The 26,730-nt window shown below is 42.9% G+C and overlaps 1 protein-coding gene across 1 annotated transcript in view; it reads right to left on the bottom strand.

Moving 5' to 3' along the window:
• The window catches only part of TBX5 (T-box transcription factor 5), a 61,273-nt gene extending 58,228 nt beyond the window's left edge, over positions 1-3,045 (bottom strand). Inside the window, exon 1 of the mRNA XM_063143787.1 lies at positions 2,896-3,045. Within this exon, the coding sequence (XP_062999857.1) occupies positions 2,896-3,045 (150 nt within the window). The remainder of the gene's footprint in view (positions 1-2,895) is intronic.
• Between the last annotated feature and the right edge of the window lie 23,685 nt (positions 3,046-26,730).

Genomic DNA, 26,730 nt, shown 5'->3' with positions numbered 1-26,730 from the left:
TCCCAGTGAAGTCCTACATCCTGTTATTCTGTTGGTGTCTTATGCATCATCACTAATTTATTATGTTGTAAACTGCCCAGAGAGCTTCGGCTGTGGGGCGGTATATAAATGTAAATAAATAAATAAATAAATAAATAATTATTACTACATTACCATTGTATTCCCACTGTATTATGATTTTATATAGTGTCATCTATATCGCTGCATGCAAGACACACTTGTTGATTCCCCCCCCCAAAAAAAACTCACAGCGGTACCCCCAAGGACTTTTAAATCACTTAATTATTTCAGCCCCATCCTACACAAGGTTAGCCTCCCTTGAGCCCTCTGAAATCAACAAATTGGAGCCTCTCACTGTGCTTGGGAGAGCTCCAGCCCTAAGTTCCCCTCTGAGTCCAACAAGTCACTCCCTAGTAGTAAAGTGTGCACAGGATTGTAGCCTTAGTTGATTCATCATCTGCTTAACATGAATTAACTTGGAATATATTTGCATATAACCAAAACCAGAATAAAAACGAAGTGCAAAATAACTCCTATTTAGTAAGGAAAATGTACCATTCTTTAATAGAAAAGCCATTTTAAATAGTGTAATGTAAACCTACCATGTGTACTCAGATCTACGTCTCATGTAGTTCAATGGGTCTTACTCCCAGGTAAGTATGTACAGGATTTCAGCTGAAGGCTGCAGTCCTCCCCATACTTACTGGGAGTAAGGTAAGTCACACTGAACTTGGTAGGACTTCCTTCTGACTAGATATGTATAGGATTGCACTCTGAGGTCCTATCTGTTCATGTTTACTCAGAAGAAATATGTCCTATGAATTCAAGTGTATTTACATCCAAGTAAGTGTGCACTAAATTGCAGCTGGTGTCATTTCTACATATTCTCAAAATTAATTTTCTCTCATTCACCCCAAAAAATCTGTTTGGGAATATGTAGAAAAGATAGAGGATTTTTTAGGAGTTACTTAAGCATATTTATCCAGGTATTTTACCTAGGCTGAAGACTATGGAACATGAAAGCAACATTTCAAGTAAGGCATTTTAGGCCACAGATGTTAAAACAAGGGTATGTGAGAGAAAGAGGCGGCCATATTAGTTTCCCAGTTCTGTGTTCCCTAGAAAAGAAGGTTTTTCAAAATAAAATTTAAGTAATTTGAACACATCTAAAGGAATCTTTCCTTTCCCCTCCCTTTTCAGTGGTGGGGTGGGTTTTCTGCATCATGATCATGCACTAAATAATAATTCCTGCAATACATCCAATTTCTGCAGGATGCTTGTTTTTAATTCTCTAGCCATAACAGCTGAGATCAGGCAAAATGACAGCTAGCCTGCTCATTGGAAAAAGAACCATAGAAAGAAAGGGAGAAAAATATTTCTTCCCAGCCACGCTAAGAGTTTGTGCTTTTGTCACAATGAAGTGTGTGTGTGTGTGTGTGTGTGTGTGCCGGGGTGGGAGTGGGGGGAGTCAGTTGCTCCAACCAGGAGAGAACAGATGCGGAAGGAAGAATAAACCCAAAAGATCAAGGCAGAAAATCTTGTGGGCTCAAGACCAACAGTGGTTAGGGGGCCTTGAATATACAGGACACACGTGCATTTTTATCTGAAGGTCTTTTCATCGCATTTGGATATACGCAAATATGCTTCGTGCTGCAATTCTGTACACACTTTACGTGGGGGTGAGTCTCATTTAATTCACTGGTTTTACTTCTCAGTAGATCTTCTGTACAGCATTAGGCTGTTACTCTATAGTTACACGCGTCTGGGAGTCGTGTGAGCAGCATACACACATCGAGGACAGGTACTCAGGATTGCTTAGCCCAGGTTAGTTGCCCCTAACTTTTTTTTTTTTTTTTACACACTTCTCTTTCATGCCGATGTTACAATCAGGGTAATTAAAGAGTGGCATATTTTGTGGGTGTAACCAGCTTTTCAACTCGCCCTTGAGGTTTTCAGTTGATCTATGTCTGCTCAGAAGTAAGTCCCATTAAGTTCAGTGGGATTTACTCCGGGGTATGTACGTGCAGGGTTGAAGCCTCAGTTAATGGTTATGAGGATGGATCTGGGAATAGTCTTTATTCCAGCATCAAGTAATGGGAAATGCATGCACACACACACACACACACACATTCCATTTTATTTGGCTTATATAACCGTGTCTTTTATGAACTGTGTATCAGGATATCAGCACATGATGATTGCTGTTTTTCTACTGTGTAAAGGGATGGCCAATGTCTTGATGCTAGGGGCAGAAAATCCAAATAATGCCACTCCACACGCATACACCCCACATTAAAAATATGTAAGTAGTGCTGCTTTTTTAATGGCACCCCAACATTAGCCTCACTGGTGTTGATTGTCTTAACCTAGTAAATAGTAGAGACTAGAAATGGTGCACTTAGGTCATTTTAGGCTCTGGGCTGAATGCCTTTGGGATTTTTTTTGGGGGGGGGGCTTTTAAGAAGGTACTTTGCGTTATTTTACTTTTCAAAATTGGGCGAGACAGACCTGCTGAGTTTGGGGAGAGGGTACTTCCTGCTCATTCTGCAGAGTGGGTTCCTGAGCTAGTGCCCCAAAGTCTTACCCTTTGATGGTCTTACCCTTTGATGTTCCCCACAGGTAAGGCCTGCCCTGGTGCGAAGTAGAATAACGCCTCCCCACACCCCAAATCTCGCCTGTAGACGGAATTCCTTGCCCATCTCAGCAAATGGAGCTATCCATTTATTAAGGGTGCAATCCTATGCATGCTTAGCCAGGGAAATAATAATAATAATAATAATAATAATAATAATAATAATAATAATAATAATAATAATAATAATAGGAGAAGTAATGGGAATGGTCACATGTCCCCACCCTTCGGAACAGACCCTCCCAGGCCCCAATGCAGCTTACCTGTTGGGTAAAGGCGGCCTGGGGGGAGGAGGGCTGCTTGCTACTGGCTCCCCCCAGCTGGCTGTCGGTCTTGCCTTCGCTCGGCAGCTCCTTGGTGTCCGAATCTACCGGCGTTGCAGGGAGTCCGAAGCCTTCCTCGGCATCCGCCATTTCCAGGCTGCTGAGCCCCCCACTGCCTGGAAGACACGAGAGAGGAAGAGAGAAGTGGGGCAGGGGATGTTGGGGGGAGGGGAGAGGCCGTGGGTCACATCGGAGCTTTAAGTCGTACACGATCCCACACTGAAATTCCCCGCTCCAGGTGGGAAGCTCTCGCTCTCTCCCTCCCTCCCCCACCCTCTTCCGCTGAAGAAGCTACGAGGATGTTCGGAGAAGCCGGATCCTACAGGCTTAGTAGAGTCGTCCACGCAGATCCAAACTAGAAGCGAGCCATTTAAGTCTCTGTCAAGCAGAGCCATGCTTTAACCTCCGAACGTCAGGCCCGAAGAGAGAGGCCAGTTCGGGGGACCCCTCCCCACCTCCTTCCCTTTCGCATCCACACATTCATAGCTACGCATAAAGGAACGTTAAATGCCAGAAGTGTTTTGACATAGCGGGATCCATGTATGTGCTTGCTTACTTCTCTCTCTCTCTCCCTATCTCTAGTAAAAAGGTCATCCCAATGTGCACGGATAGAGATTATATATGCCCTTCTAAATTTACAATATGCTGCAAAGAGTCAAGAGCACTGATGATGCTATACATTAAATAATAACAACTACTACTACTACTACAGCAACATGATTTTGCACTTTTAAACCAACCAATAACCAAAGTTCTCTGAGCAGTATACATTAAAAACTGCAACATGTCTACTACTACTTTACTACTACTACTAAAAAATACTCCATATTAAGTATGTATAAATATACATATGTACAGTCCTCGTGCGTGCTTGTGAGGATCGAAGATGTGTATATAATAATACATGTGTACATATATTCATCAATGTAGCTTCCTTATACTGTTCTAAAAGAAAAAGAAAAAGAAATTTACTGCTATTCTTGGACACTTACTGGGGAGTAAGTCCAGTTGAAACCAACCCGGTTTACTTCTGTATACATGTGCATAGGATCGGGCTGTGGGGCTGGTTAAACCGAGTCAAAGTCAGTGGAGTTTAAGGAGTCTAACAACAACCCAATCCCGACACTCACATTTGTTGTTTAGTTGGACTATTCTCATGCATATCTATCCAAAAAGAACAGCCCATGGTTTTCAATGGGGTTTTCTCCTAGTTAATTGTGCATAGGATTGCAGCTTGCTTTTCTCTCTCATACACATGCACACATGATATATTAAGCACACAATGTGCATACCTAAATATAAATGAATGTGCTTATCTGTCTCTGTCCCCCTCTGTGTGTAAAACACCTACACAGAAATATTATATAGATACACCAACACATACAGCAAAGGCTAGATCTACTGCTATAACTGGCCAAAGATGGTTCTGTATGTACTGAGAAAGGTTGCATCATGCACGTGCAACATATGTACACAAATAGAGTCAATGCTAACAGAAAAAGTGGGTGAGACTCTAACCGTTCCCAGGACACACCCTGGTCGACTTCTGTTAGAAAGTACTTGTCAGATTTAGCTAGAAAAGGCCCCTTAGAATTGAAGCTCCGATTTCCTTTCTCAGTTCTGTGCCTTTCTCCTTGGGCCTTCTATTTTTTCATCCAAAAACGCTAAAGCATTCTTTAAAGCTGAAGTTATTTTATTTTATTACTTTTAAGAAAAAGAAAATACCCCTCATTATAAATAGAACTACATAGCTTTAGAAACCGGCAAATACTGAAGCCACATGATCTAAATGATGTAAACAATTTTTGTCCCCCGAAAGAAAAATAATAATTCGATTTTCTCTGATAAAAGGAAGGTCGCAGAGAGAATGAGAAACCCGCAGACAGAGAACTCTTTGCTCTATAACAGGCTGCCTTAGAAAATGGACTTAGAGTGATAATATTAATAATAATGCCTTGCTTTTGTTTTAGGAATAATTTCTGTACTTTGATATGTATTTCCACATGCTAAATGTGTGTCACTTCTTTAAATGTGCCAGACAATGGTTTTTGGTTTGAGGAAATGAAAAGAAAAACTCTTTTTAAAGGCCCTTTCTTGACAATCAAATATGAAATACTGAACAAGGAAAAGCCAAGAAGAACTCCCCAAAACCTACACAGAAGTAAGCAACATTGCGTTCAGTGGGACATATTTCCAGGTAAATGGTTATAGTAATGCAGTCTAAATATATTTACTGGGAAGGAAATGCTATTAATTTCATTGGAACCATAACAGCCTATCTATGACTGTTCAGAATCAAGCTCAACTGGAACTTGCAGTGTTTAAGATTGCAGGCTAAGACTGACTGCAGTCCTGATCACATTGAGGCCAAAGTGACTTACTTTCCAAGTAAACCGTCATTCAAATCTGGTTTTTAAGTCACATTAACTGGGGTCTGTGGGAGTGGGGTGAATTGCTCATTAAAAACTGTAGTCTGCTTTCCAAGAAATATCTCACTTAAATCAATGGGATTTACCTAGTCTAACTGAATAAATCACTTGGCGGGTAAGATTTGGCTACATTTCTAAACGCAGATGATTTGGAGAGAGAAAAATTCATTGAAATGCCTTGGAAATATTGCATAATAGTTTAAACATGGGGTGTAGCCATCTTGAAGCTGTTACTATAGTTTGAAGGCTATATATTACTAGATTTAAGCTGCTGCTATAGTTCAAGTTCTAGATATTATATGGCTATATTTCTAAAGACAGACAATTTGGAGGGGGGGGAAATCATTGAAATGTCTGGAAAATATTGCATACTAGTTTAACATGGGGTGTAGCCACCTTTAAGGGGTTACTATAGTTTAAGGATTCATTGGCCCCATTCAGAAGACCCCTTAAACCCCCGGCTTTAACCATGGTGGTTAAGATAGAAATCCAGGCCTTGTTCAGAAGACACCTTAAAGTATGGATTTAACCACAGTGAACAAGGCCTATATGACTAGATTTAAGCTGTTGCTATAGTTCAAAGTCAATATATATTCTACTATAGTTCTAAAAGACCAAACCCAATCAAAAATAGGGGTTGAACGAATTTCCAGAATATTACAGCATTGAACGGATATTTAGAACAATTCAACTGAGCTGTTTTTTTCTCTCAAAAAAGTAGAGAAATCATAATCATCATAATCATCATAATATCTCGGAACCTGGAACCTTCAACTACATTTAGGTAACATTGACGGAACTTCCTTAATAATAATAGTTTGGAAAATAGAGCATTTAGCATAAAAGTAATTAAAAAAAAACACTAATAAAATAGTGTTCGAATCCATGCTGCAGAAGGAAACTGCAAGGCCTGTATACATAGGAGTTAGGTTCGTCAAAGTTTATGGGGTTTACTTCCGAGTAAATGTGGATTAAAGGGGGGTTTCCAGAGGTCATTTCAAAGTGTTGTTTTTTCCCCCTTTCGAGACAAATGAGTTTGTCGCCCCCTCCTCACCTTGGATATGTTGGAGTTAGTGGGAGGCAGATGGTAGCGAAGCCGGGAGCTGATGCTCTTCGAGGGGGGGGGGCGGAGGGGATGTCTCCTCCCCCCCCCCCGCTATTTCTCGGCTAGGGGAAGTCAGGCAGCTCGCTCTCCATCGAGAGAGACCAAGTCACCTCCTGTCCATTTTAAAAGACTTCTGTCTAATATTTCCTTCCACGCACGCACCAAAGCTCTCCTCCTTTTCCTCCCCTCCCCGGCGCTGGGGAAGGGGCAAAGTTGATGGCAGCCAGCCTTGGCGAGAGGAAGGCAGCCTGCAAGCGGGCGAATGCGTCTCCGGGAAGCTCGAATCTCTCTTTTCGCCGCCCGTTTCTCGTCCGCCACATCATTACGCACGAGGCTTGCAGTAGGATGGGGGTGGGGGGGTGGCGGCGGGGCGCTGCAAGGAGCCGGAGATGAGCTGGGGTAGAGGAGGGAGGGGAGGCCGCCACGGAGCCCCCGCTTTCCTCTCCCTCCTCCGATAGCTCTGGAGAGACAATCCGCCTTGACAGAACCAGGCCGCGCGCGCGGCAGCGGCTGGATGAAAAATGCAGCCAGCGTCGCCAGCGCGGCGCGAAAGGAACCGCCACGGCTCTGCCCGAAGCTGCGGGGGGAAGGAAAGGGGAAGCGGAGGCCGGCGTGTGCGCCTCTGGGCCCGGCTGGATTCTCTCACGCTTCAAGGGAACGCACCCCGAGGGGCAAACAGCCTCGATCGGTCCCCTCAACGCCGAGATCTCTCTGCCCAAGGCTTCCAAAGCACAAGACGAGCTCGCAGTCGTTTTGCTGGGGCCTTGCTCTTTGGATGAGTGGAATCCATCTCTCTCTCTCTCTCTCTCTCTCTCTCTCTCTCTCTCTCTCTCTCTCTCTCTCTCTCTCACACACACACACACACACACACACACACACACACACACACACACACACACACACGTACGTACGTTCCCATGAACCCCTTACGCGCTCCGGAGGGGCGCCTCCATTTACCTTCTCCGTGCCCGGGATTCGAGCGGTCACCGCATCCCCTTCGCCTCGGAGCTCACAGCGCCAGGCTCGCCGCCGCATCGGCAGCAGCAGCAGCAACCATGCCCTTGCCTCTCGGCGGCGCCCCCCGCCCCAAAAGACCCCTTCTTCAGGACGGCATCAATGACAGGTCAAGACCAAGGGGAGGTCCCCTCCCTCTCCAAAACTGACAGGCTCTTCGCCGCCTTCCTCTCTCTCTCTCTCTCTCTCTCTCTCTCTCTCTCTCTCTCTCTCGGACGCAACTCCTCGCCGTCCAAAAAGTAGAGGTGGGGAGCAAAAGCGAGGAAAGCCCCTCCAACAGGCCCCTTGCCCAAAATGAGAGCGGGGGCGGGGGGGTCGCTTCTGTCGTCGTTGCGCCTCTGCCAGACCTTACATATCCCGAAGGCGCACAGAAAAATCAAAAGTGGGAGGGGGAGTTTGAAGGGTGGGGGAAGGAAATAAGCGATGGCCGCGCTGCCTCCCGGAGCAGGTTAGCTTTATCAGCTCGGGTGGAGAGAGAGAGAGAGAGATCGCAGTCGAGGCGGGCAGAACAGCCAGTCTCCAGTCGAGTGCGCTGAAGCGAAGGCAGCTGAGCCAACCAGCTGCGATGGTGCAACTAGAGGCGCTCGCTCGCTCTCCCTTCATCAAACCTCCTTCCTCTCCTTCTCCAGCCTATTTTTCTTGCAGGCAAACGAGGCACAAAGACACGATCGACGGCTCTCTCCCCTCCCTTTTTTGTATTCCCCCCTTTTCCTCCTCCCTCCGCTGCTACCCTGTCTCCTATCCATCTTTCTCAACCAGAAAGAAAAATTCAAAGCTTGAAAAATCTTCTCCCCCCACCCCACCCCGACATACTCTGTCTCGCTCTTCGCTGTCTCCCTCCCCCCTCCCCCCCAAAAAGAAACCGTTGGCTCTTCTAACACAAACCATACACCCAGGGCTTCCCGTCTCCAATCTCTCCCCCCCCCCAACATACACACACCAACCCCACCCTGCGGTAACACCGCGCATCACTCCCAGGGAACAAAAAGAGGGAGTTGTATTATCGCGGGGGGGGGGGGTGGCAGACGGCCGTCCCAGCCAAATCGCACAGTGTTATTCTTGGGCTAGTTTGTGCGCCTTGACGAGAGCGATTGAGAAAAAGAAGGGGGGATCAAAGGCACTTCTTTTCTACTTTTCAAAGGCGGTTTTATTTTTTACTACGAAGTTTCTTTTTTAAATAATAATAATAATAATAATAATAATAATAATAATAATAATTACACACGGAGAGAGAATCATCCCTTTTCTACCACCCACTTATATACAGGCAGACGGAATGTATAGGACAAATACACACAAGCTTGTGTATCAGCTATACTCAAAATAATCAAGCCGTCAAGGCAGCCCCAGGATGTGTATTTGTGTGTTTTATCTGGGCTTTCACTTCTCTGCCTCGAACTTTCCCTCTTCTTCTTGGTCTGTTTTCCTCCTCCTCCTCCCCTCCTCCTCCTCTTTATCTTCTTCTCCTTTCCTCCTCCTCCTCCTCCTCCTCCTCCTCCTTCCCCTCTTCTTCTTCTTCTTCTTCTTCTTCTTCTTCTTCTTCTTCTTCTTCTTCTTCTATGTATTGTTCCTTGAGTAAAGTTGAATAAGTCAAAACAGGCTAATCTTCAGCCTTCTGGAGTCTGAAGAGAGCCAAGTTGGTGACGGTGGATCTTTGTTTTTGTTCTTATCGTTTGGAATAAAGAATCGATATTTGGATCTCTTGGGTTCTCCTTCCACTTTCTTTGTATTGGTTTTGTTTTTCAATGGAATGTGAAGATAACCGACAGCTTAATCCTACCCAGGTCTACAGACTGTGTCTAGCAGACTTTGGTGGGTCTGACTCCTAGATCAGTGGTGGGTACAGGCTTGCAGCCTTACCACGCAATCCTATGGATAGCTACTCAGAAGTAAGACATTCCAGAGACTATCGGACCATTCCAGCAGCAAAAGCAACGAAGTGTCTTGTGGCAACTTCAAGGCTAACGCATCTATTGGGGCATAAACTTTCCTGGACTACAGAAACTTCATCAGAATCTACCTCTAATTAGTTGCATCTCATATGAAGTGCCCAAATAAATGCAGATGTTTTGCTGTTATTTAACTCAGAAGTAAGTCTGACTGAGTCCATGGGACTTACTCCCAGGTAAGTGGGCATAGGATACCTGCACTTAAGTGGGTATCCACTTGGGAGCAAACCCCACTGAACTAAAGCTACTTCTGAGTAAACATCCCTAGCAGCGTGTTCTCAGCTCGTTCCCTTCTATTTATACTCCCACCCCAAACTCTCCCAAGTCCAACTGGGATGGGCAGAAAGGTAGGAGGATCTCTTTGGGAGATGTCCAGATGATTTGCAATACACCAACAAGGACTTCTGAGTCCCAACTATTTAACAATAATAATACAATGCAACGAATCCTACCCACCCTTATACTGCTGAAACGAAAAGAACGTAACCAGTAGAAGATTTTTGCATAAAAAGGACTATGAGCTCTGTTCAGATTGGCTACTCCAAACAAATTCCTGGGTTCATATGTTGTTGTTGTTTAAAAAACTGTATTTATATTTTGCAGCAGGTTCTACCTGGTGGATCCTGGGGTTTTACTGCCAATTATAAATCATCATCATCATCATTTTAAAAACCAACCTATAGTGAAGTCTATCCCCCTCTGAAGTAAGGCACAAACTGTGCCTGGATCGCTTTTCGAGTTGGAAAGGGAAGGCCAGAGGTAACAAAGACTCCGAGCTACGATTTCTCCTGGGCGCCTGCTGCAAGTTCGCTAGCGCCGGGTTACAACTGGTAAAATTCAACAGGAGTCCTACTTAGAGTAGCCCTGTTGAAAAGAATTGGATTAAATGAGTCATGACTAATTTAAATCGCATTCATGTCAATGGGCCTACTCAGAAACAGAATTTACTTTGGATTTTACCCAAATCCCAGCCGTTTCTTCCTTTTTGAAAAACTACAGCAACAATAGTTGTACCGAAACTATTACCTTGTTATGGAAAGTAAGAAATTCTGCATTGATGACATGCGGAACACACACTCAAGTAGACCCCCGCCCCCATACACATACACACACGTTTATATTATGAATAAACACAAAAGCTTACACACACACACACACACATGCTTTCCCCAGCCTTTCTACTAGAATATGTTTCAGATTATACATATTATGCACAGTTCATATTATCTTCCATTACTTATAGTATGTGTTCTCTTGTATCATAGGCACCATCCATATTATTAATACAGCGCATATGCTTGTATTAATCCTACAGCATGTATGCATTTCTAAATACATATAATTGCGTGGGCACACAGTTCCATACCAGTAATAGGAATTGTGTGCCAATGATGTATACAATGAACTGTGGCATATTGGGAAATCTATCCCCAAACTAATAGTGGGATCCTGTGCTAATTTACTCAGAAGTAAGTTCCACTGTGGTCAATGGAGCTTCCTCCTAGGTAAGTGTGTTCAAAATTGTGTGTGAGAGAAAAAAACTAAGCTACACGCTGTCTTCAAAAGGCAAAATCCACTACAGAGGGAGGAAAAAAATGAATTGTAAATGTGTAAATCCCTGTTAGAAACCAAAGCGAGGGCTTGGCATCACTGGTACATTGAGTTCAAGGTAAATTCCATGGATATGACCTTCGCTTTAAATATATTGGTGAATATCAATGCTATTTATTTCCCAATCTGCTGCAACAGAGGAGTGCATTTATGCCCTCAAACCAGAGCTGATAGAGCAACAAAACCAGTCTCATAACTTTCCCTTTCCTTTCTTGGTCCCTTAATTAAAACCCCCAAGCTACGTGCAGAAAAATTTATCTTTTGCCTGTTTGGTTTTGCTGTGCTGTTTCTTCAGCAAATTTTCAGTTCACAATTTGTTCTGCAATTTATTATCTATTAATATTATTATTATTATTTCTATTTCAAAAGCCTTTGCAACTTTCCCTGTTTCTCCATAACCTTGTCGAAAGTCTACAGGTTGTGCAGATAAATAGATAGAATTGTTGTTGCCATTGAAAAAGGAAGGTTGTACATATTTATAGGCACAGAGGGAGGGGGGGAATGAATCGAGGCCAAGTCCCGTCCTCCAATCGGCCGAAATAAAGTTGGCTCGATCCAGCGTGTGTTTGAGTGTGTACGACTCATATACCATTCGAGCACTTGAACACACTGTATGTTTATATGCATACACACACCCATACCGTATTACACACCTAGGTTTCTGTGTGAGACAGAGAGTTCTGTGTACCACAGAGAGATACAGACGCACCGTGTAAACACTGCTACTTAAAATGTGTGAACATGTGTGGAACCTGAGCGCAGTTCGGGTCCTTAAATTCCACTTAAAGGTCCAAAGGGTTCCTCAACCCACCCACCCCAATAAGACAAAAAACCGCAATCTTCAGACCCAACCCGAGCAAAATTACGCAGCCCCCCAGTGCCCTCCCTTTCGATAGGATTCAAGCACGTGCTGGAATCGCCTCCTTCCCTGGAATCATGGGAACTTTCAAAGTGTTCCATTCCGGCCGGATCGTGTCCATTCCTCGGGCCCGATCCTCAACCAAAGCATCGGCCAACAGCACTTCAAAAGCCCAAAGCAAACAAATAAACCAACCCACCCATCCACCCACCGCCGACCCCATCTCAAATCCTACTAAATGGACTCTCTCACCTTCTGAAACCCAAACCGGCTTCGCAAAGACTCGGGAGAGGCGCTCAAGACGCCGCCAACGGGGTTTCCTTCTCCAGATCGAGGGATCGAAAGATCCAGTCCGGACGTGGAAGGGCTGGTGGTGTCCAGGGAAAGAGGAGGGTGTGTGTGTGTGTGTGTGTGTGTGTGTGTTGGAGATTCTCCCGGCCGAGGCGCCGCACAGTATCTGTCAAGGCGAGAGACAGGCTCCCCGGCTGGCGAGCGATTTGTGGTCTCCGGCAAATTAAATATTACTGTTTATTACCAGCCATACTCCAATAAAATAAAGCGGGTTCGTGGCGATCGCTGCTATCTCTCCAGCGCCTGCACCTATAGGACAGGGAGACGTCACCACACACGCAACGGGCCGCTTTTGTCATGCTTGAGTGCAGCACTAAATGGAAGGTTAATTTGCGCTCTTCTGCTTTAAGGCTCCAAACGTCAGTTTTCTTCTTCCCTTTTTTTTTTTTTTTTGGCTGGGTGCAACGCAAAAGAATGCAGCCCTCTGTTGGAAGGAGGAGGGGGAAGAGAGTCACGTGTAAACAGGGAAAGAGTGGGTAGATGGAGGGGCTGTTGCAGGGCGGGGGGGGGGGGGCGAATCAGATTCCCGTGGACGAGATACCGGGCCAACTGTCAGACCGCGAGAACGCAATTGCCCTGGACTTAAACGGACTGATCTTTGTCGCGGTCCGCCTCGTTCTGTGTCTGAGGAGGCTGCGGAGGAAGGCGGCGCAGCACCCCCGGCGAGGGCGATCGGCGCAGACCTGAAATCGCGGGAGACTTCGTCTCTTTCTCCCTCGCTCGCTCGCTCGCTCGCACACGCGCACGTGTGTGTGTGTATGTGTGTCCTTGGTTGTAGGGAAAGATTGACCTGCTAACCTCTCCTCTTTCCCTTCCCAAATGCACTGGCAATGAATATCTAGAGTGCGTGGAATGGGTGTGTATTGTATGTATGTATGTGGATTATTATATGTGTATGTGTGTGCATTATATATGTATTAGAGATATATGCACATGGTGTGCGTGCATTATATATGTGAGTATTAGATATATGTGTGCACTCATGCACATTGTGTGTGTACATTATATATGTATTAGATATATATGTGCACTCATGCACATTGTGTGTGTACATTATATATGTGAGTATTAGATATATGTGCGCACACATGCACATTGTGTGTGTGTACATTATATATGTGAGTATTAGATATATATGTGCACTCATGCACATTGTGTGTGTACATTATATATGTGAGTATTAGATATATGTGTGCACACATGCACATTGTGTGTGTGTGTGCATTATATATGTGAGTATTAGATATATATGTGCACTCATGCACATTGTGTGTGTACATTATGTATGTGAGTATTAGATATATGTGTGCACACAATCACATTGTGTGTGCGTACATTATATATGTGAGTATTAGATATATATGTGCACACATGCACATTGTGTGTGTGTACATTATATATGTGAGTATTAGATATATATGTGTGCCACATTATATAGAATCTATGATTCTATGTGTGTGTGTGTGCACATTATATGTGTACATGTCCACACAATATATAAATATGTGTGTGAGAGAGAAAGAGAGTGTGCGCAAGAGAGAGTGTATGCATTGTGTGTGTGTTGTGGGGGGGAGGTGTAAATTGGCACAACAGCAAAGCCACAAGGAAGCTCCAGATCCACTACAGATGAAGTGATCTTTAAGCATGAAAAATAGGTAGACTAACACTACAGTAGTTTCAAAACACAGATCCGTGCTAAACCTCGGCTTCCGCCTTCATCAGTAGCTGCGATGTCAAATGGCTAGCAGGAGCTGGGCGATGAACATTCTTCTTCAGAAGAAGAAGAAGAAGAAAAACCCACCAGTGGTGTGCCTGGTTTAATGCTTAGGAATTGTCCTCCAGGTTAAGGTCATGTGGACTAAGAGTTCTGAGACTGTAGATCCAGAAGTCAGGCTTGTTGTCAGTGTCCTTTATTTGTTCATTTGGGACGCAATTGTAAGTCTGAGAGGCTACCAGCAGGTGAGTTGCAATAGTCTGTTGTAGATGTTGTTGTTGTTGTTGTTGTTTGGGGGGAGGGGCTAGGAAGAATCGCAGATTTGTGGCGATGGAATCTTGCTCATGGTAGTTTTTCCTACACATTGCATAGAACATTCTCCTTCATTCCGTCCATTCAATAAATTACATTACTAAACATGCATGTTCCTGCTTGTTTAATGAAATAAGATTGGTCAGCAACTGTGCTCTTAAAAGAAGAAGTGGGGAACTACAGGTAATGCAACAGGCTGATTTAACCTGGTGTGTTCCTGTTTTACAAACAGTCATTGAAGTGCTGCTTTAACTAATAATGTATGGGAATTTGGTGGCTTTCTGAACAGGGTGCATCGTGGAGAATTAACGGCTGGCTTCCCTTAAAGAGCACTATAGGATATAATAGAGCAACTACGTTTCATAATCTGGGGGTAGTTAGAGGCCACAAGATGGTAGCCCACAATAAATGGAATGTGGTTTTATTTCAGAGGGTTTGTCTTTGCTTCGTAAAGGAGGGTATTCCTGGATATTACTGACACTCGGTTGATATTGTAGGCAATTATGCAAGTAGGATATCCCCGTTTTTGACTTTCTTTCAATTCATTACATAACACAATATGCCAATGATGAGATTATACAGGCTGAATTGTGCAAACTTCAAAACATATTAACAGCTGCTTAAATGCTATGTTTACCCTGCAGAAATAGAGAAGGGAGGGAGGGAGGGAGGGGGAGAGAGAGGGAGAGGGAGATGATGATGATGATGATGATGATAAAAAGAAAATAAGGAAGAGATGAGTCAATGCCCACTGAGAAGTCTGTGGAAATCCAGCTTCGTGATCTAGCGAGGAAAGAGAGAGACAGAGGGATCCCTCTAACCCACCCCCCACCTCAATCGGACTTCTCCAGGAGTCCACTTTCTGAACTCCCTTTACATTTTAACATCGAGTTTTCTCTGCTAGATCCTGGGATAGGGAGGATTTTTGTTGTGCAAACTGGCTAAGGATGTGAATGAAGGCCTACAAAGTCTGTTTTTGAGATACTACTTGAGTAAACTTAAAAGAAAAATACAGATACAGGACTCAGCTGCCTGGCTCACCAAACACAACAAAGTCAATGGGAATTGCGGACCAAATACATACACCGAGTTGATGCAAATGGAGATTTGCTCTTTGGGGGGGTGGGGGAGTGTTGTAGGAACTTTGAAATCAAGTGAAAAGCAAACCCCATTTTTGTGTGTGTTTTTTCTAGAAAAATAAAAATGTTACAGTCTAGACTGAGCCAGGAGCATTGTGCTGCCAAATATTGAAAGAAATTAACCCCCCCCCTTAAGCCATTTTGTAAACATATGGAACAACATAATGAATATGTGCACACATTATAATCTAATCTATAATAAGCTGCTTCTTGTTACTTAAGACTTAAGAGAATACTTGTAGTGTTAAGGCTGCAATTCCGTACTCACTGAGAGGAAGTCCCATTGAACTCAATTGGGTTTATTTCTGAGTAAACATGCCTCAAATTGCATGGCAGGGTTGGAATCCTTAGCACACCGACTAGGAAGTAAGCCCCATTGAACTTACAAAATTTGTTGAGGGTCCTACTATTGGTTTACGCATTCTGCCTTTAGGACAGAACTGACCCATTGTCTACAAGAGAAACTGTTCTTTGCATGACTGCTCTCATTGTTTTCAGTCTAATATACATGCACCTTGTAAACATGCTTACTCATAAGTAATTTTCTCTAAGTTTAGTGGGACTTCCTAGTAAGTTAGTTCAACATGCAGCATTTCATGTAAAAATGTATAGGCTGCTCATTATTTTGCAAAGTTTTAGTTGTTACCTTGCTCTTACTTTTTTATATTATTTACAGCATTTCTCTCTAACAACCCAACATGGCTACCTGTAATAATTATTCTATATCTTTTCTATCTATTCAAATGGACATTCAATGGGGAGTAATTAAACGTAGGTCTTCTAAATTATATTTGTCTGTGTGGTTGTGTACTTGTCTCTGTGTGAGAGACTAGTAAACCTGTATTTAAAAAATGAAATGTATTTCCAGAAAAGTGTGCATGGATTGCATTTTATTTATTTATTCCAATAACTATATGCTGCTTTTCTGGGTTTGTTTGTTTTTAAAAGCAATAGGTTGAATTTTCTTTTACTTTTGCCAAAAAAAAAGAAATAAAAAAAAGGATACTGCCAGAGTACAGGTTAAACTCAGAGTTTGAGCTATACAACTAAAACTTTTGATCTAAAATAGGAAGTGGGGGGGATATATGCCCTTTCTTAACCCTGGCTAGTCATGGGACAAAATATATTTCATAAGAAATTGTCCCAAGAAATACAAAAGGTGAAAGAAGCCATCAAATAAGATTGTAGTTTCCTTTTCTTAGGGTGGATTCGTTTGCATATTTACTTGCAAGTCAGCCTCTTTGAACTTAATCAGGCTTACTTCTGGCTAAATATGCCTAGGATTGAACTCCTTACTCCTCTAACTCAGTTTTACTCTCCTCCTCTGAACTCTCCTGTGCTGTATTAGTTGATGGCTCTCCTTTGCCATCTTGCAAAGTTGCAACCCTAAATCAGACTTAATTGCAAATTGATCTCTTCGAAATCCTACTTTCGAGTAGATTGGGCTCCTGTACTGCAACTCTTTGAACCACAAAGGGATTTACTCAAGGTAGGTGTGCATAGAATCGGCTCCTAAAATTATTTACCTGAAACTGTGAACGATTGGGTTTTTGTTTGATTAATTGATTTCAAAATATCAATTTCCTGGTAGCCTTTGTACACTGGAATTCAGCCAGTATTGTACACAAAATACTCTCCATACTTAACACCAATTATTGGATGCAGCAAATCCGACATCACATTCTCTAGATCCATCCCAATTGGTCTATATACAAATCCTATAGATAGAGATATCGGGTTTACTAACTTTTCTATCTATCCTATGAGTTACAAATGATTTTTTTTCCTAGTGAATTCGGTGGAAATATCTAAGTAAATGTGATTAGAATAAGATGGAGGAGTGGAGTGGATCACTGCAATTGGGTTGAGAATCCCACCCCATATAATTTGAATACATACAGATACACAATAGGGATATTTAAGTGTGTGTGGATGTTTAAATCCGTGGGAATCTTACCACTTCAATCCAATTGAAGTGGCACCTTCTGTTCACCTCCTAGAACTCTCTTGCTAAGCTTGTTTTTAAATCTATTTTTTTATGAAATAAAACAATCTTTTTTCTTTTGCTTTTGGCAAAGAATGATTAACCTTGGACCCTACAGCGTCGTTGGGGGGGGAGTTAAATGAATTTTGACTAGACCTGACTGTGGGTTTAGTTATTCCACCTAGTACTCAAACTCATCTCCTAGACAGACAAGGCGTAATGATCATATAATCAAAATACTATGTAGGAAAGCATCGGGGAATTAATTAATTAAAGCAAACCATCAACTTGAGATAATTTCCAATGTTAACCCAGAATACTTTCTTTAATATTTATTCTCTCTCTCTCAATATATATATATATATATATATATATATATATATATATATATACTACCTTTAAAAAGGAAGAGGAAAGAGACACAAATGAAAGTCCCCACTATTTAATTGACAAATATTTACAAAAGTACTTCCACTCACAGCCGTTCAATACCGGATCATACTTTTACTCGGACTTTAATGGAAAACAAGTCCTACGGATTTCAATGAAACTTACCTCCAATTAAAGTACAAAAGAAGTTCGAATAAGCCTTTTCCTGTAACGGCCTACGTCTTTCCCCCTCTGAGGATCTCGGATATGTTTTCTTGAACTACTGAGTTTAGTGAGTGAAATTTTAGGACTACTTGTAAACAAAGCCGGGGCTGCAACTTTCAGTATCCCACCCACCTGAAGGCTGTATACTCGGCAGTAAGGGACGCTTAGTTCAATGGCACCTACTCCTAAGTAAAGGGGCATATATGATTGCAATTCCGACTTTAGTACAGAGAATCGAGGCCACCCGGATTTCTTCCTTCGGGCTTTCAAGCATATTCTGTATACAGTAATGTTTATGTTTAAACACCACATTGCAATCCGAGGCTATATTAGAATACATAAGTTTTAGCACCCAAGCCCTGGTTTCAATCCAGCCCTGAGTAGAGCTGCAACCTTCAAATCCCTTAGGAGCAGCACAATCTGACGTGTCTACTCAGAAGTAAGCCCTATTGCGTTCAAGGGGTTTTAGTCCCAGAGAAACAGACATAGGATTGCGGTTTTCAGAAGGGTTGACTACACGTTTGTGATCCTATGCCTCCTTACTCGAAAGGAAACCCCAATATTCAATGACTCATTCCCAGATAAACGCCCATATACTGTCTGCTCCAGTGCCACGATTAACTGTAGATCCATCGGGGCCAAGATTTTCACAGATAAATCTCGTCTGTTTGTTTTTATTGTTGATTCTAGTTTCGAATTAAAAGAGGCAACTTCAATCTGGGATGTGCCACGCTTCCTTTCTCCTCTCTCCCCACATTTACTGGGGCTGTTTGATGTCAGCTTTTTCTTTGAAGGCATCGGCTTTTCTTACGGCCCCCCCCTCCAAATTTCATGTCTAATCGAACACCCACACCCACAAGGGTTTTGATTAAAAAAATAAATAAACAAAAAACGGGGTTGCTGTGAAATGAAAAGTCTAAGATGGTTTGATTCTCCTCCAATTTCTAGAGTCACAGGTGGATCCTTAAAAAAAAAAGGGGGGGGGAGAAAAAACTAAACTTTTCTTTTCTTTTCTTTTTAATGGCTGGTTCAGGTGCCTTTTATTTTTCTTAGATGAATATATATATATATATATATATATATATATATATATATATATATATATATATATATATTCCTCTTCTTGCAGTCCATTAATCTCTCCCTCCATCCAAGAGTTGTACGAAATTGAAACTCAAACAGCTCCAGACTGAAAGCTACGGCGTTTTAGAAAGAACGTATTGTATTTAGGCAGAGAGAGAGAGAGAGAGAGACGAGTTGGTGTTTTTCAGAAGGAGCTAGTACGTTTCTGGACCTCCTCCATGAGGGGTAAATGCTAAAGGGGAGCAATTTGGAATCATGCCTCGTCCAATTCCCATGGATCTTCGCTGCAGTGCACCCCCCCCCACCCCCGACCAGACAGGCACAATTTAAGGGGTGGGGTAAACTCACCCAATTTACTGGAATGCTGCAAAGGCAATCCCGAAGCCCCGTTTAAACCGAGAAATCCACCTACTCACGTGTTTTACACAGCATAAGGAACTCGAAGGGCCTAGCAGCTGTGTCCTCCCTGTTTACATTTTTACTCTAGAGTAGACACCCACCCATCCAATAAGGATCAGGACCCTAGTGTTGGGAGGTAGAGATGATTTTTTAAGATCTGAGTCCCCGCCTGCACCCACTCTAGAGTCTGTCTGTCTCTCTCTCTCTCATATAAAGGGAATTCAGTTCTGGAATTTAATTCTCCAAGCTGAAAGGGATGTTCGTTTGAACGCTCCCCTGTCTGCAGAGGGAGGGTATTTTCTTGTATTTAGACGACCAGCACTTTCAGGACAGAAGGTACAGTTTCACCAACATGCTAATTTTCTATATGCTCGGAGGGTTTTGCTTGGTTTATTTATTTATTACATTTTTATACCGCCCAATAGCCGAAGCTCTCTGGGCGGTTTCAGACAGGGATGGAAGATTCAAACAAACCCTCTCTCTGCGTCTTAAAGTAGTCCAGTCCATGAAAAGATAATCACCTGTATGTGCTGATATATATATATATATATATATATATATATATATATGGGGCTCAGGTTGATGGTATGTTGTACTACAACCCCCATTGACTATGCTGGTTGGGGAGGATGGGTATTGTAGTTCAACAGGTCTGAAGGGCACCAGATTGACGAAGGGCGGTGTACAAGGACAACTACGTAACTTGCTATGAATGGGTATTTTGCTAATAAAAGGTTTTTATTAGTCTGGCTGCAATCCAAAATCAGCCCCATCCAACACAGTGGGATTTACTTCTGAGGAAGCACAGCGGGACAGCAGAGGTCCCAAAGAAATCGAATGGCCTTTCATTTATTTATTTTATTTACTTATTACACTTATATACCACCCCCATAGCCAGAGCTCTCTGGGCGGTTTACAAAAATTCTAAAATTGTGATAAAAACTTCTACTCAGAAAATTGACAAAGAACTGTGCTGGCTTTCCAACAACACCAGATTCTTCATTACAATCCAGCCTCCGGGACCACCCAATCTGGACACGGAAGAGTTCTGCTTAACCCGAAAGCCTGCTTTATTTCCGACACTAGGGGGCAAATAGGGACCTTGAGAGATACAGAGATGAACTAAAACCAATCAATGTGCCACCATTGCTCCGTTGTAAACCGGCTGTGAACTGAGCTGCCTTGGAGCCAAATTTGAACATAAAAATAAAACCATTTCCCAGGCTAAACTTGCCTTCTCTTCTTATTCACACACCTTCCTTAATCAATTACTTAATGGACAAGGGCGCTGCTTTGACGCCAGAATAGCCGTCCTAATCGCCGATGGCTAAACACCGCGTCAATCAACGCCTGACCTCCACCTAAAAGGGAAAACGAACCAAGATAATACCCCCGCCCTTCTGTGAAGACATAGAAGAAGGGGTGAAGGCCCGGGTGCCCCTTTTCCTTTCAAGAAAGCGATCTCTCTTGTAATGACCTTGGAAGGCCGGGGCCCTCGCAATAATTCTGTTCAAAAGAAAGAGACCCCTGAAAAGGTACGCCTACCCCACTCCCCACAACCTTCTTAAACAGTCCAGAATGGCAGCCTCGACTGAAAGTATCCTAGGTACTTGTAAACGAAAGTGTCCCCTTGTGAGCTTCTTTGTGAGCAACTTTTAGACAGTAATAAAAGCTGCTGCAGCCTTCCTCAACCTGGGGCGCTCCAGATGTGTTGGACTACAACTCCCAGAATGCCCCAGCCGGGGCATTCTGGGAGATGCAGTCCAACACATCTGGAGCGCCCCAGGTTGAGGAAGGCTGTGCTAGGGGCAGAGACCCATCTCCTTGGTGGTTGTGACTCTAAAGAGTTGTGTGCATTGGTGGGGGGGGGGGAAATATGCATGATAAATAATACCCTGCCAAAGGAAGTGAGGCAGGTGGATACCAGAAGGAGGGCCTTCTCTGATGTGGCACCCCGGCTGTGGAATGAGCTCCCTAAGGAGGTTTGCTTGGCACCTACATTATATGCTTCTACATGCCAAGCGAAGACCTTTTTATTCTCCCAGCATTTTAACAGTCTATAAATAAATTTTAACTTGGTGTTTTAAATTTGTAATTTTGCATTGCTGCTGTTTTTATCTGGTTGAGCTTTTATATAGTATTTTATATTATGGTTTTATACTGTTTCATACTTTGAATGTTTTTAATTTTTGTGAACCGCCCAGAGAGCTCCAGATATTGGGTGGTATAGAAATGTAATAAATAAATAAACTTCAAGTAGATCCGTTAAACTGCATGAGACTTAGGTTAGTAATTTCCCATTCATTCCAATGGATCTACTCTAAGCAGGACTGGCATTGGATACTACCCAATACTTCGGGAGGAAATAGCTTTGAGAAAGGACAGACCACAGCAGGATGATGATGGTGTTTTTTATCCATCCGTACAGGACTGTTTCACACATGCATTCATCATCGTATGTCTCTAATAATCACATGATGGCTTCCACGTTTGAGTGGACCACCACCATGGATGGAATGATGCAGACAGAACATTCCTTTCTCCTCAACATCAATGCTGTCCTGCTGAGTCAAGGGACTCTAGTCATCTCACACTCACGCAGCTGCCAGACATCAGGTGTACTGGGATGGAGATGAGAATTATGAGCACGCCTCTCACATGTTTTTGCCTTTGATTTTAAGGGGAAAAAATCACCTGTGGAGATGGATTATATCTTAAAGGTTCCTCTATTATTTGTTCCATTGTCCTTATAAATGGAGGGCCCACTTACCTATTAATAATAATGATTATTAATAATAATTAATGAGCCAATTCTTAGTGGATCCCAGTTTAGAGGAACAGGTCTACCCCTTCTAAGTTGCAGCCTATTTCATCCAGCTGTCAGGAAAAGGTCATGCTGCAGAAGTCTTTGATGTTTTTGCTATTACAGACTCATTAGCATTGCAGTTTTCTCCACCTTGGTGCCTTTGCAAAGTTTTGGTCCACATCTCCCAGAATTTCTTCCCATTGGCCATGCTGGAAGATACTAATGGGAAGTGATACCCAAACATCTGGACATACCAGGTTGAAGGCCTACATCAAGTGTGGGTACCAGATATTTTGGTCTACAGCTCCCATCAGGCCTAGCCAGTACAACCAATGTTGAGGGATGCTGGGAGCTGTAGGCTAAAAAATGTGGAGGGCTGCAAGTTGCCCAGCCCCTGATCTGTATAGTAGAGTCACTTGCCTGGGAGTAAGTGTCATTTAACTCAATGAGGCTTACTTCTGAACAGACAAGCATAGGATTGTGCTGTGTCAGGCTACTAGGTTACAAACCTGCGACTTACTTTCAAGGAAAGAAGTTTTATTGGATGAAGCTGAAAACTACCCCATCCATGATAGTGCAACATGGATAATTCCAATAGGGGTTGTGCTCCAAGTATTTAGGCCAGTGGCTTCCAGGGTTCTTCTGAGTGAGATTAAAATTACAACCTTATGCACACTTTTTGTGAACCACCCAGAGAGCTTTGACTATTGGGCGGTATAAAAATGAAATAAATAAATAAACTTGGCAGTAAATCTCCTGAACAGTTGGGCTTTCTTCCAAATAAGCAAGCATAGGAGCTGGGTGTCAATTTAATCCCAGCATTCAAACTTGGGGTGTCTACTAGCTCTTTTTCATCCTCACCACCTCTGTGTACCCATCATCCTCATCCCTGAATGAATAAGATGGGAAATAAATCCTCTAATACTGGAGGTTGAGAAGTTGCAGAGTTAAAAGAACATAGACTGTAAAAATAGGGAGGATGGAGTGAGGTTAGAGCATACAAACCCACCCAACTGCACACACAGAGAGACTTTTCTTTTCTTTACAAACGTCCCCTGGATACCTTTTAATTCATGCCATCCCTTTAAAAAGTTTCCAACTAAAACCATTTTTTTCTTAATGGAAATATGGCAATCTGCTTGTCTCAATTAAATATTCTCAAAATACCATCTGCTTTATGTGATATATATGGTTGCATTTTCTGCCCATGGGGTGAAGGCAAGAACGGTCAAGGGAGGTTAGTGATAAGATAAATAAGTGAGAAACAGAGAGAGTCAGTATGTGTGTGTCTGTGTGTGTGAGAGAGAGCTTCTCTATGCCTCTAATTTAACTCCTGAAGTCTCAATTAATGAGACAAGGATTTTAGGCAGAATGGCTACCAGTTGAAGGATGTGGGGAATTGGAACAGCCAAATCCTTAAACAAAACACCACATCATACTAACCAAAATAGAACCAAACAAAACAGATGCTCCAAATTAGGAGTAGAGGTGGAATCCTGTGCACATTCACCTGGAAGTAAATGCCATCAAACAGGGTGGAAATTACTTCTGAGCAAACATCCATAAGATTTCATTTATGGACAAGTGGAGTCCAGACTGCATGTTTTCCAGAGCCTTCCACAACCTCTGCCCTCTTTTGTATCTGGTCACTCTAGCATAGCTCCTGGAGCTTTAACTGTTGACATAAAGAGGGAATTTCACCAGGTGCTGCATGCGTACAAAGGACACCTGCTGAAATTCTCTTTCCTATACAACTGGTAAAGATAAAGAAGCCCAGTCCTCCTTTCCATAGGGTCACTCTGGCTTTAAAAATATAATAAAATCAAGAAATAGGGTGACCCTGCTTTCCATGTGCATTTAGGGAAGACTCCTCACAGTGCAACCCATGCATGTCCATTCAGAAGTGAGTGCCGCTTAATTCAGAGGGGGTTATTCCTTGGATTGCAATCTAAACCATCTCAAAGCTACAGCCAAATCGTAGGTGTATCTACTCAGAAGTAACTCCCACTCTGTTATGGGGCTGACAGTGCAATCCTAGGCATGTATGCTCAGTGGCATGTCCCTCTTAGCTTGAGAAGACTTGCTCCTAGAAAAAGTGTGCATAGGTTTGCACCCTAAATCCGAAGTAAATATGTACAGATCACACCCTTAGACACTTAATGTTAATGAACATTTGTTTGTGTGAATGTGCAAAAGAAGATAGGGGCAGTTTCCTGCCGTTTCAAACTAGGTGTAATTATTTCTCAGGAGGTCAAATATATCCTGTTATTATATGACATCCATCACAGAAAATGACCATGTTTTAAGCCTAACTATAACTGAGGGCCTTACTTAAACTCCAAGACTACTACTACAACATTATTTGCAAATAAGGATTCAGATTTAATCATATGCAGAGCAGGCACATTGAAATCAATGGGGAAACCCATTTCAATAGATGTATTGATGTGTGAGAGTTATCTGCTTATATGTACGTGTGTGTGTTTCCATTATGTGTAATATTCTAAGACTTGGATCCAAATTTAGTCATACACAGAGTAGACACATTGAAATCCATCCATCCATAAGAACATAAGAGTAGCCCTGCTGGATGAGACCAAGGCTCCATCTAGTCCAGCATTCTGTTCCCAGAGTGGCCAACCAGCTACCTCTGGAGAAACCCACAAGCAGGACATGAATGCAACAGCACCTCCATCCCATGTTCCTCAGCTACTGGTGGACATAGGCCAACTGCCTCTGATACTGGAGTTAACACATAGCTGTCAGGACTAGCAGCCATTGATAATCTTTCCCTCCAGGAAATCCCATTACAATGGGTACATTCTAAAATTGTGTGTGTAATCTGTTTATATGTTTTTATGTATATGTCTGTTTTAATATTATGTGTGATGCTGAATTTGTAATGTTTTTAATAGGGATGTGCTTCGCTCCGATTAGAATCGGAGAATCAGAAGTGAATTGGCCTGCTCCGCCTTGCCCAGAGGCGGAGTAGAAGCGGACCGCGGACCCTTAGAAGCATGGTGAAGAGAAGCGGCCATAGGTGAAGCGCTTCTCTTTTCACGGAGTGCTCTGCCCGCCATTTTGGATCATTTCGCCCATAGGATTGCATTGCGGAAAAGAATAGGGGATAACTGTGTTGTTTTTTAAGCTATCTTTCTGAAACTTCTTGTGCTTAGAGAGTCATGGCTGGGGGTCATTTTGAGCCTACTCTCAGCTCTCTGCGTGCTGCGGTTTGCTTGCTATAATTTTTTTAAAAAAATCGGGTAAAAAAAGCGGGAGAGGTACCTTTTTGAAGTGCTGAGAGGCAGATTCATGATCACATGATCCAGGAGGGGATAGGCAAAATGGGATACTAGTAACTTGGGATACTGGGAAACTTCTCTTTCTTAGTCTGAATGGACTTTTCCCAGTGTTTTTTAAAACAGTAGCCCCACCAAATGCACAAACACATCCTGAAATCATATACTAAGCAAATAAATAACAGATAGGAAACACAGCACTGCTACCCACCTTAACCTTGGTGAACAACTTAATAGATGTGGTGCAAGGGGATGAGGTCCCCTAGGGCATATGGACATGCCCAGTGCACACACTCTCCCACCCTGGAAGGTCATCAGAGCCCTCCAAAGAGTAACCCAGTGGAGAGACTGAAGCTAATGCCTGTCATGAGTTGAAGTGGCAGGTAGCTTCTTAAGACTGGTACTTATTTAGGGCCAGTCAAAAATTGGCATATCCCCCTCCCCCTGGGCACACCCACTTTCCTCTTACTGGTAAAAGACATAGCCTTTTTAAAAAAATTCTTCTTGTTTATTCAGCAACACTGCTGCTTTTAATTCCACCCCTCCTTTGTTTGTTTATTTATGTATTTATTCCATTTTATATTTACACCCCATAGCCCAAGCTCTCCTGGCTTTTCCTCTTCAGTGAAGTCAGGCAGGCTTTCATTGTGGTTCAACTCCTTGTTGTTGTTGTTGTTAATATTAATTAGTACTGCTATTATTAACGTTACTATTGTTGTTGTTGTTGTTGTTTAATAATGGCTGTGATCACAGTGCAGTCAATCAACTCTGAAGCAAGGATCACAAAGCTTTACTCTTATCCTCCTAGCCTCCTAGTTATGGGATACAAAAGAAAAGGCATCTCTCTGTGCTGCTCCCGCCTCACAGGGATGGTTTGCATTACTGGCTTTGAAACTATCTTTGTTTCACTTCCTTGTGCCCCCAGAAATGTCTGCTGCCTGCCTGTCTTCTCTCCCTCTTCCCCTGCCCGCCTCGCAGGGATGGTTTGTGTGTGTCTTGCTTTGACTCAGGGGATAAGTCCTTCCTGTGCTCACTTAGACTTTTTGAAGTTCCAAATAAATTTTTCAAGTGTGGAAGAAGATTCATATAGGTTTATCTACTCCCCAATTCATGGCATGTTGGGATTT

Source organism: Elgaria multicarinata, chromosome 18, assembly GCF_023053635.1.
Source record: "Elgaria multicarinata webbii isolate HBS135686 ecotype San Diego chromosome 18, rElgMul1.1.pri, whole genome shotgun sequence".
Classification (NCBI taxonomy): Eukaryota; Metazoa; Chordata; class Lepidosauria; order Squamata; family Anguidae; genus Elgaria; species Elgaria multicarinata.
The sequence above is the reverse complement of the archived record's forward strand: the minus strand, read 5'-3'. Positions and strand labels throughout refer to the sequence as shown.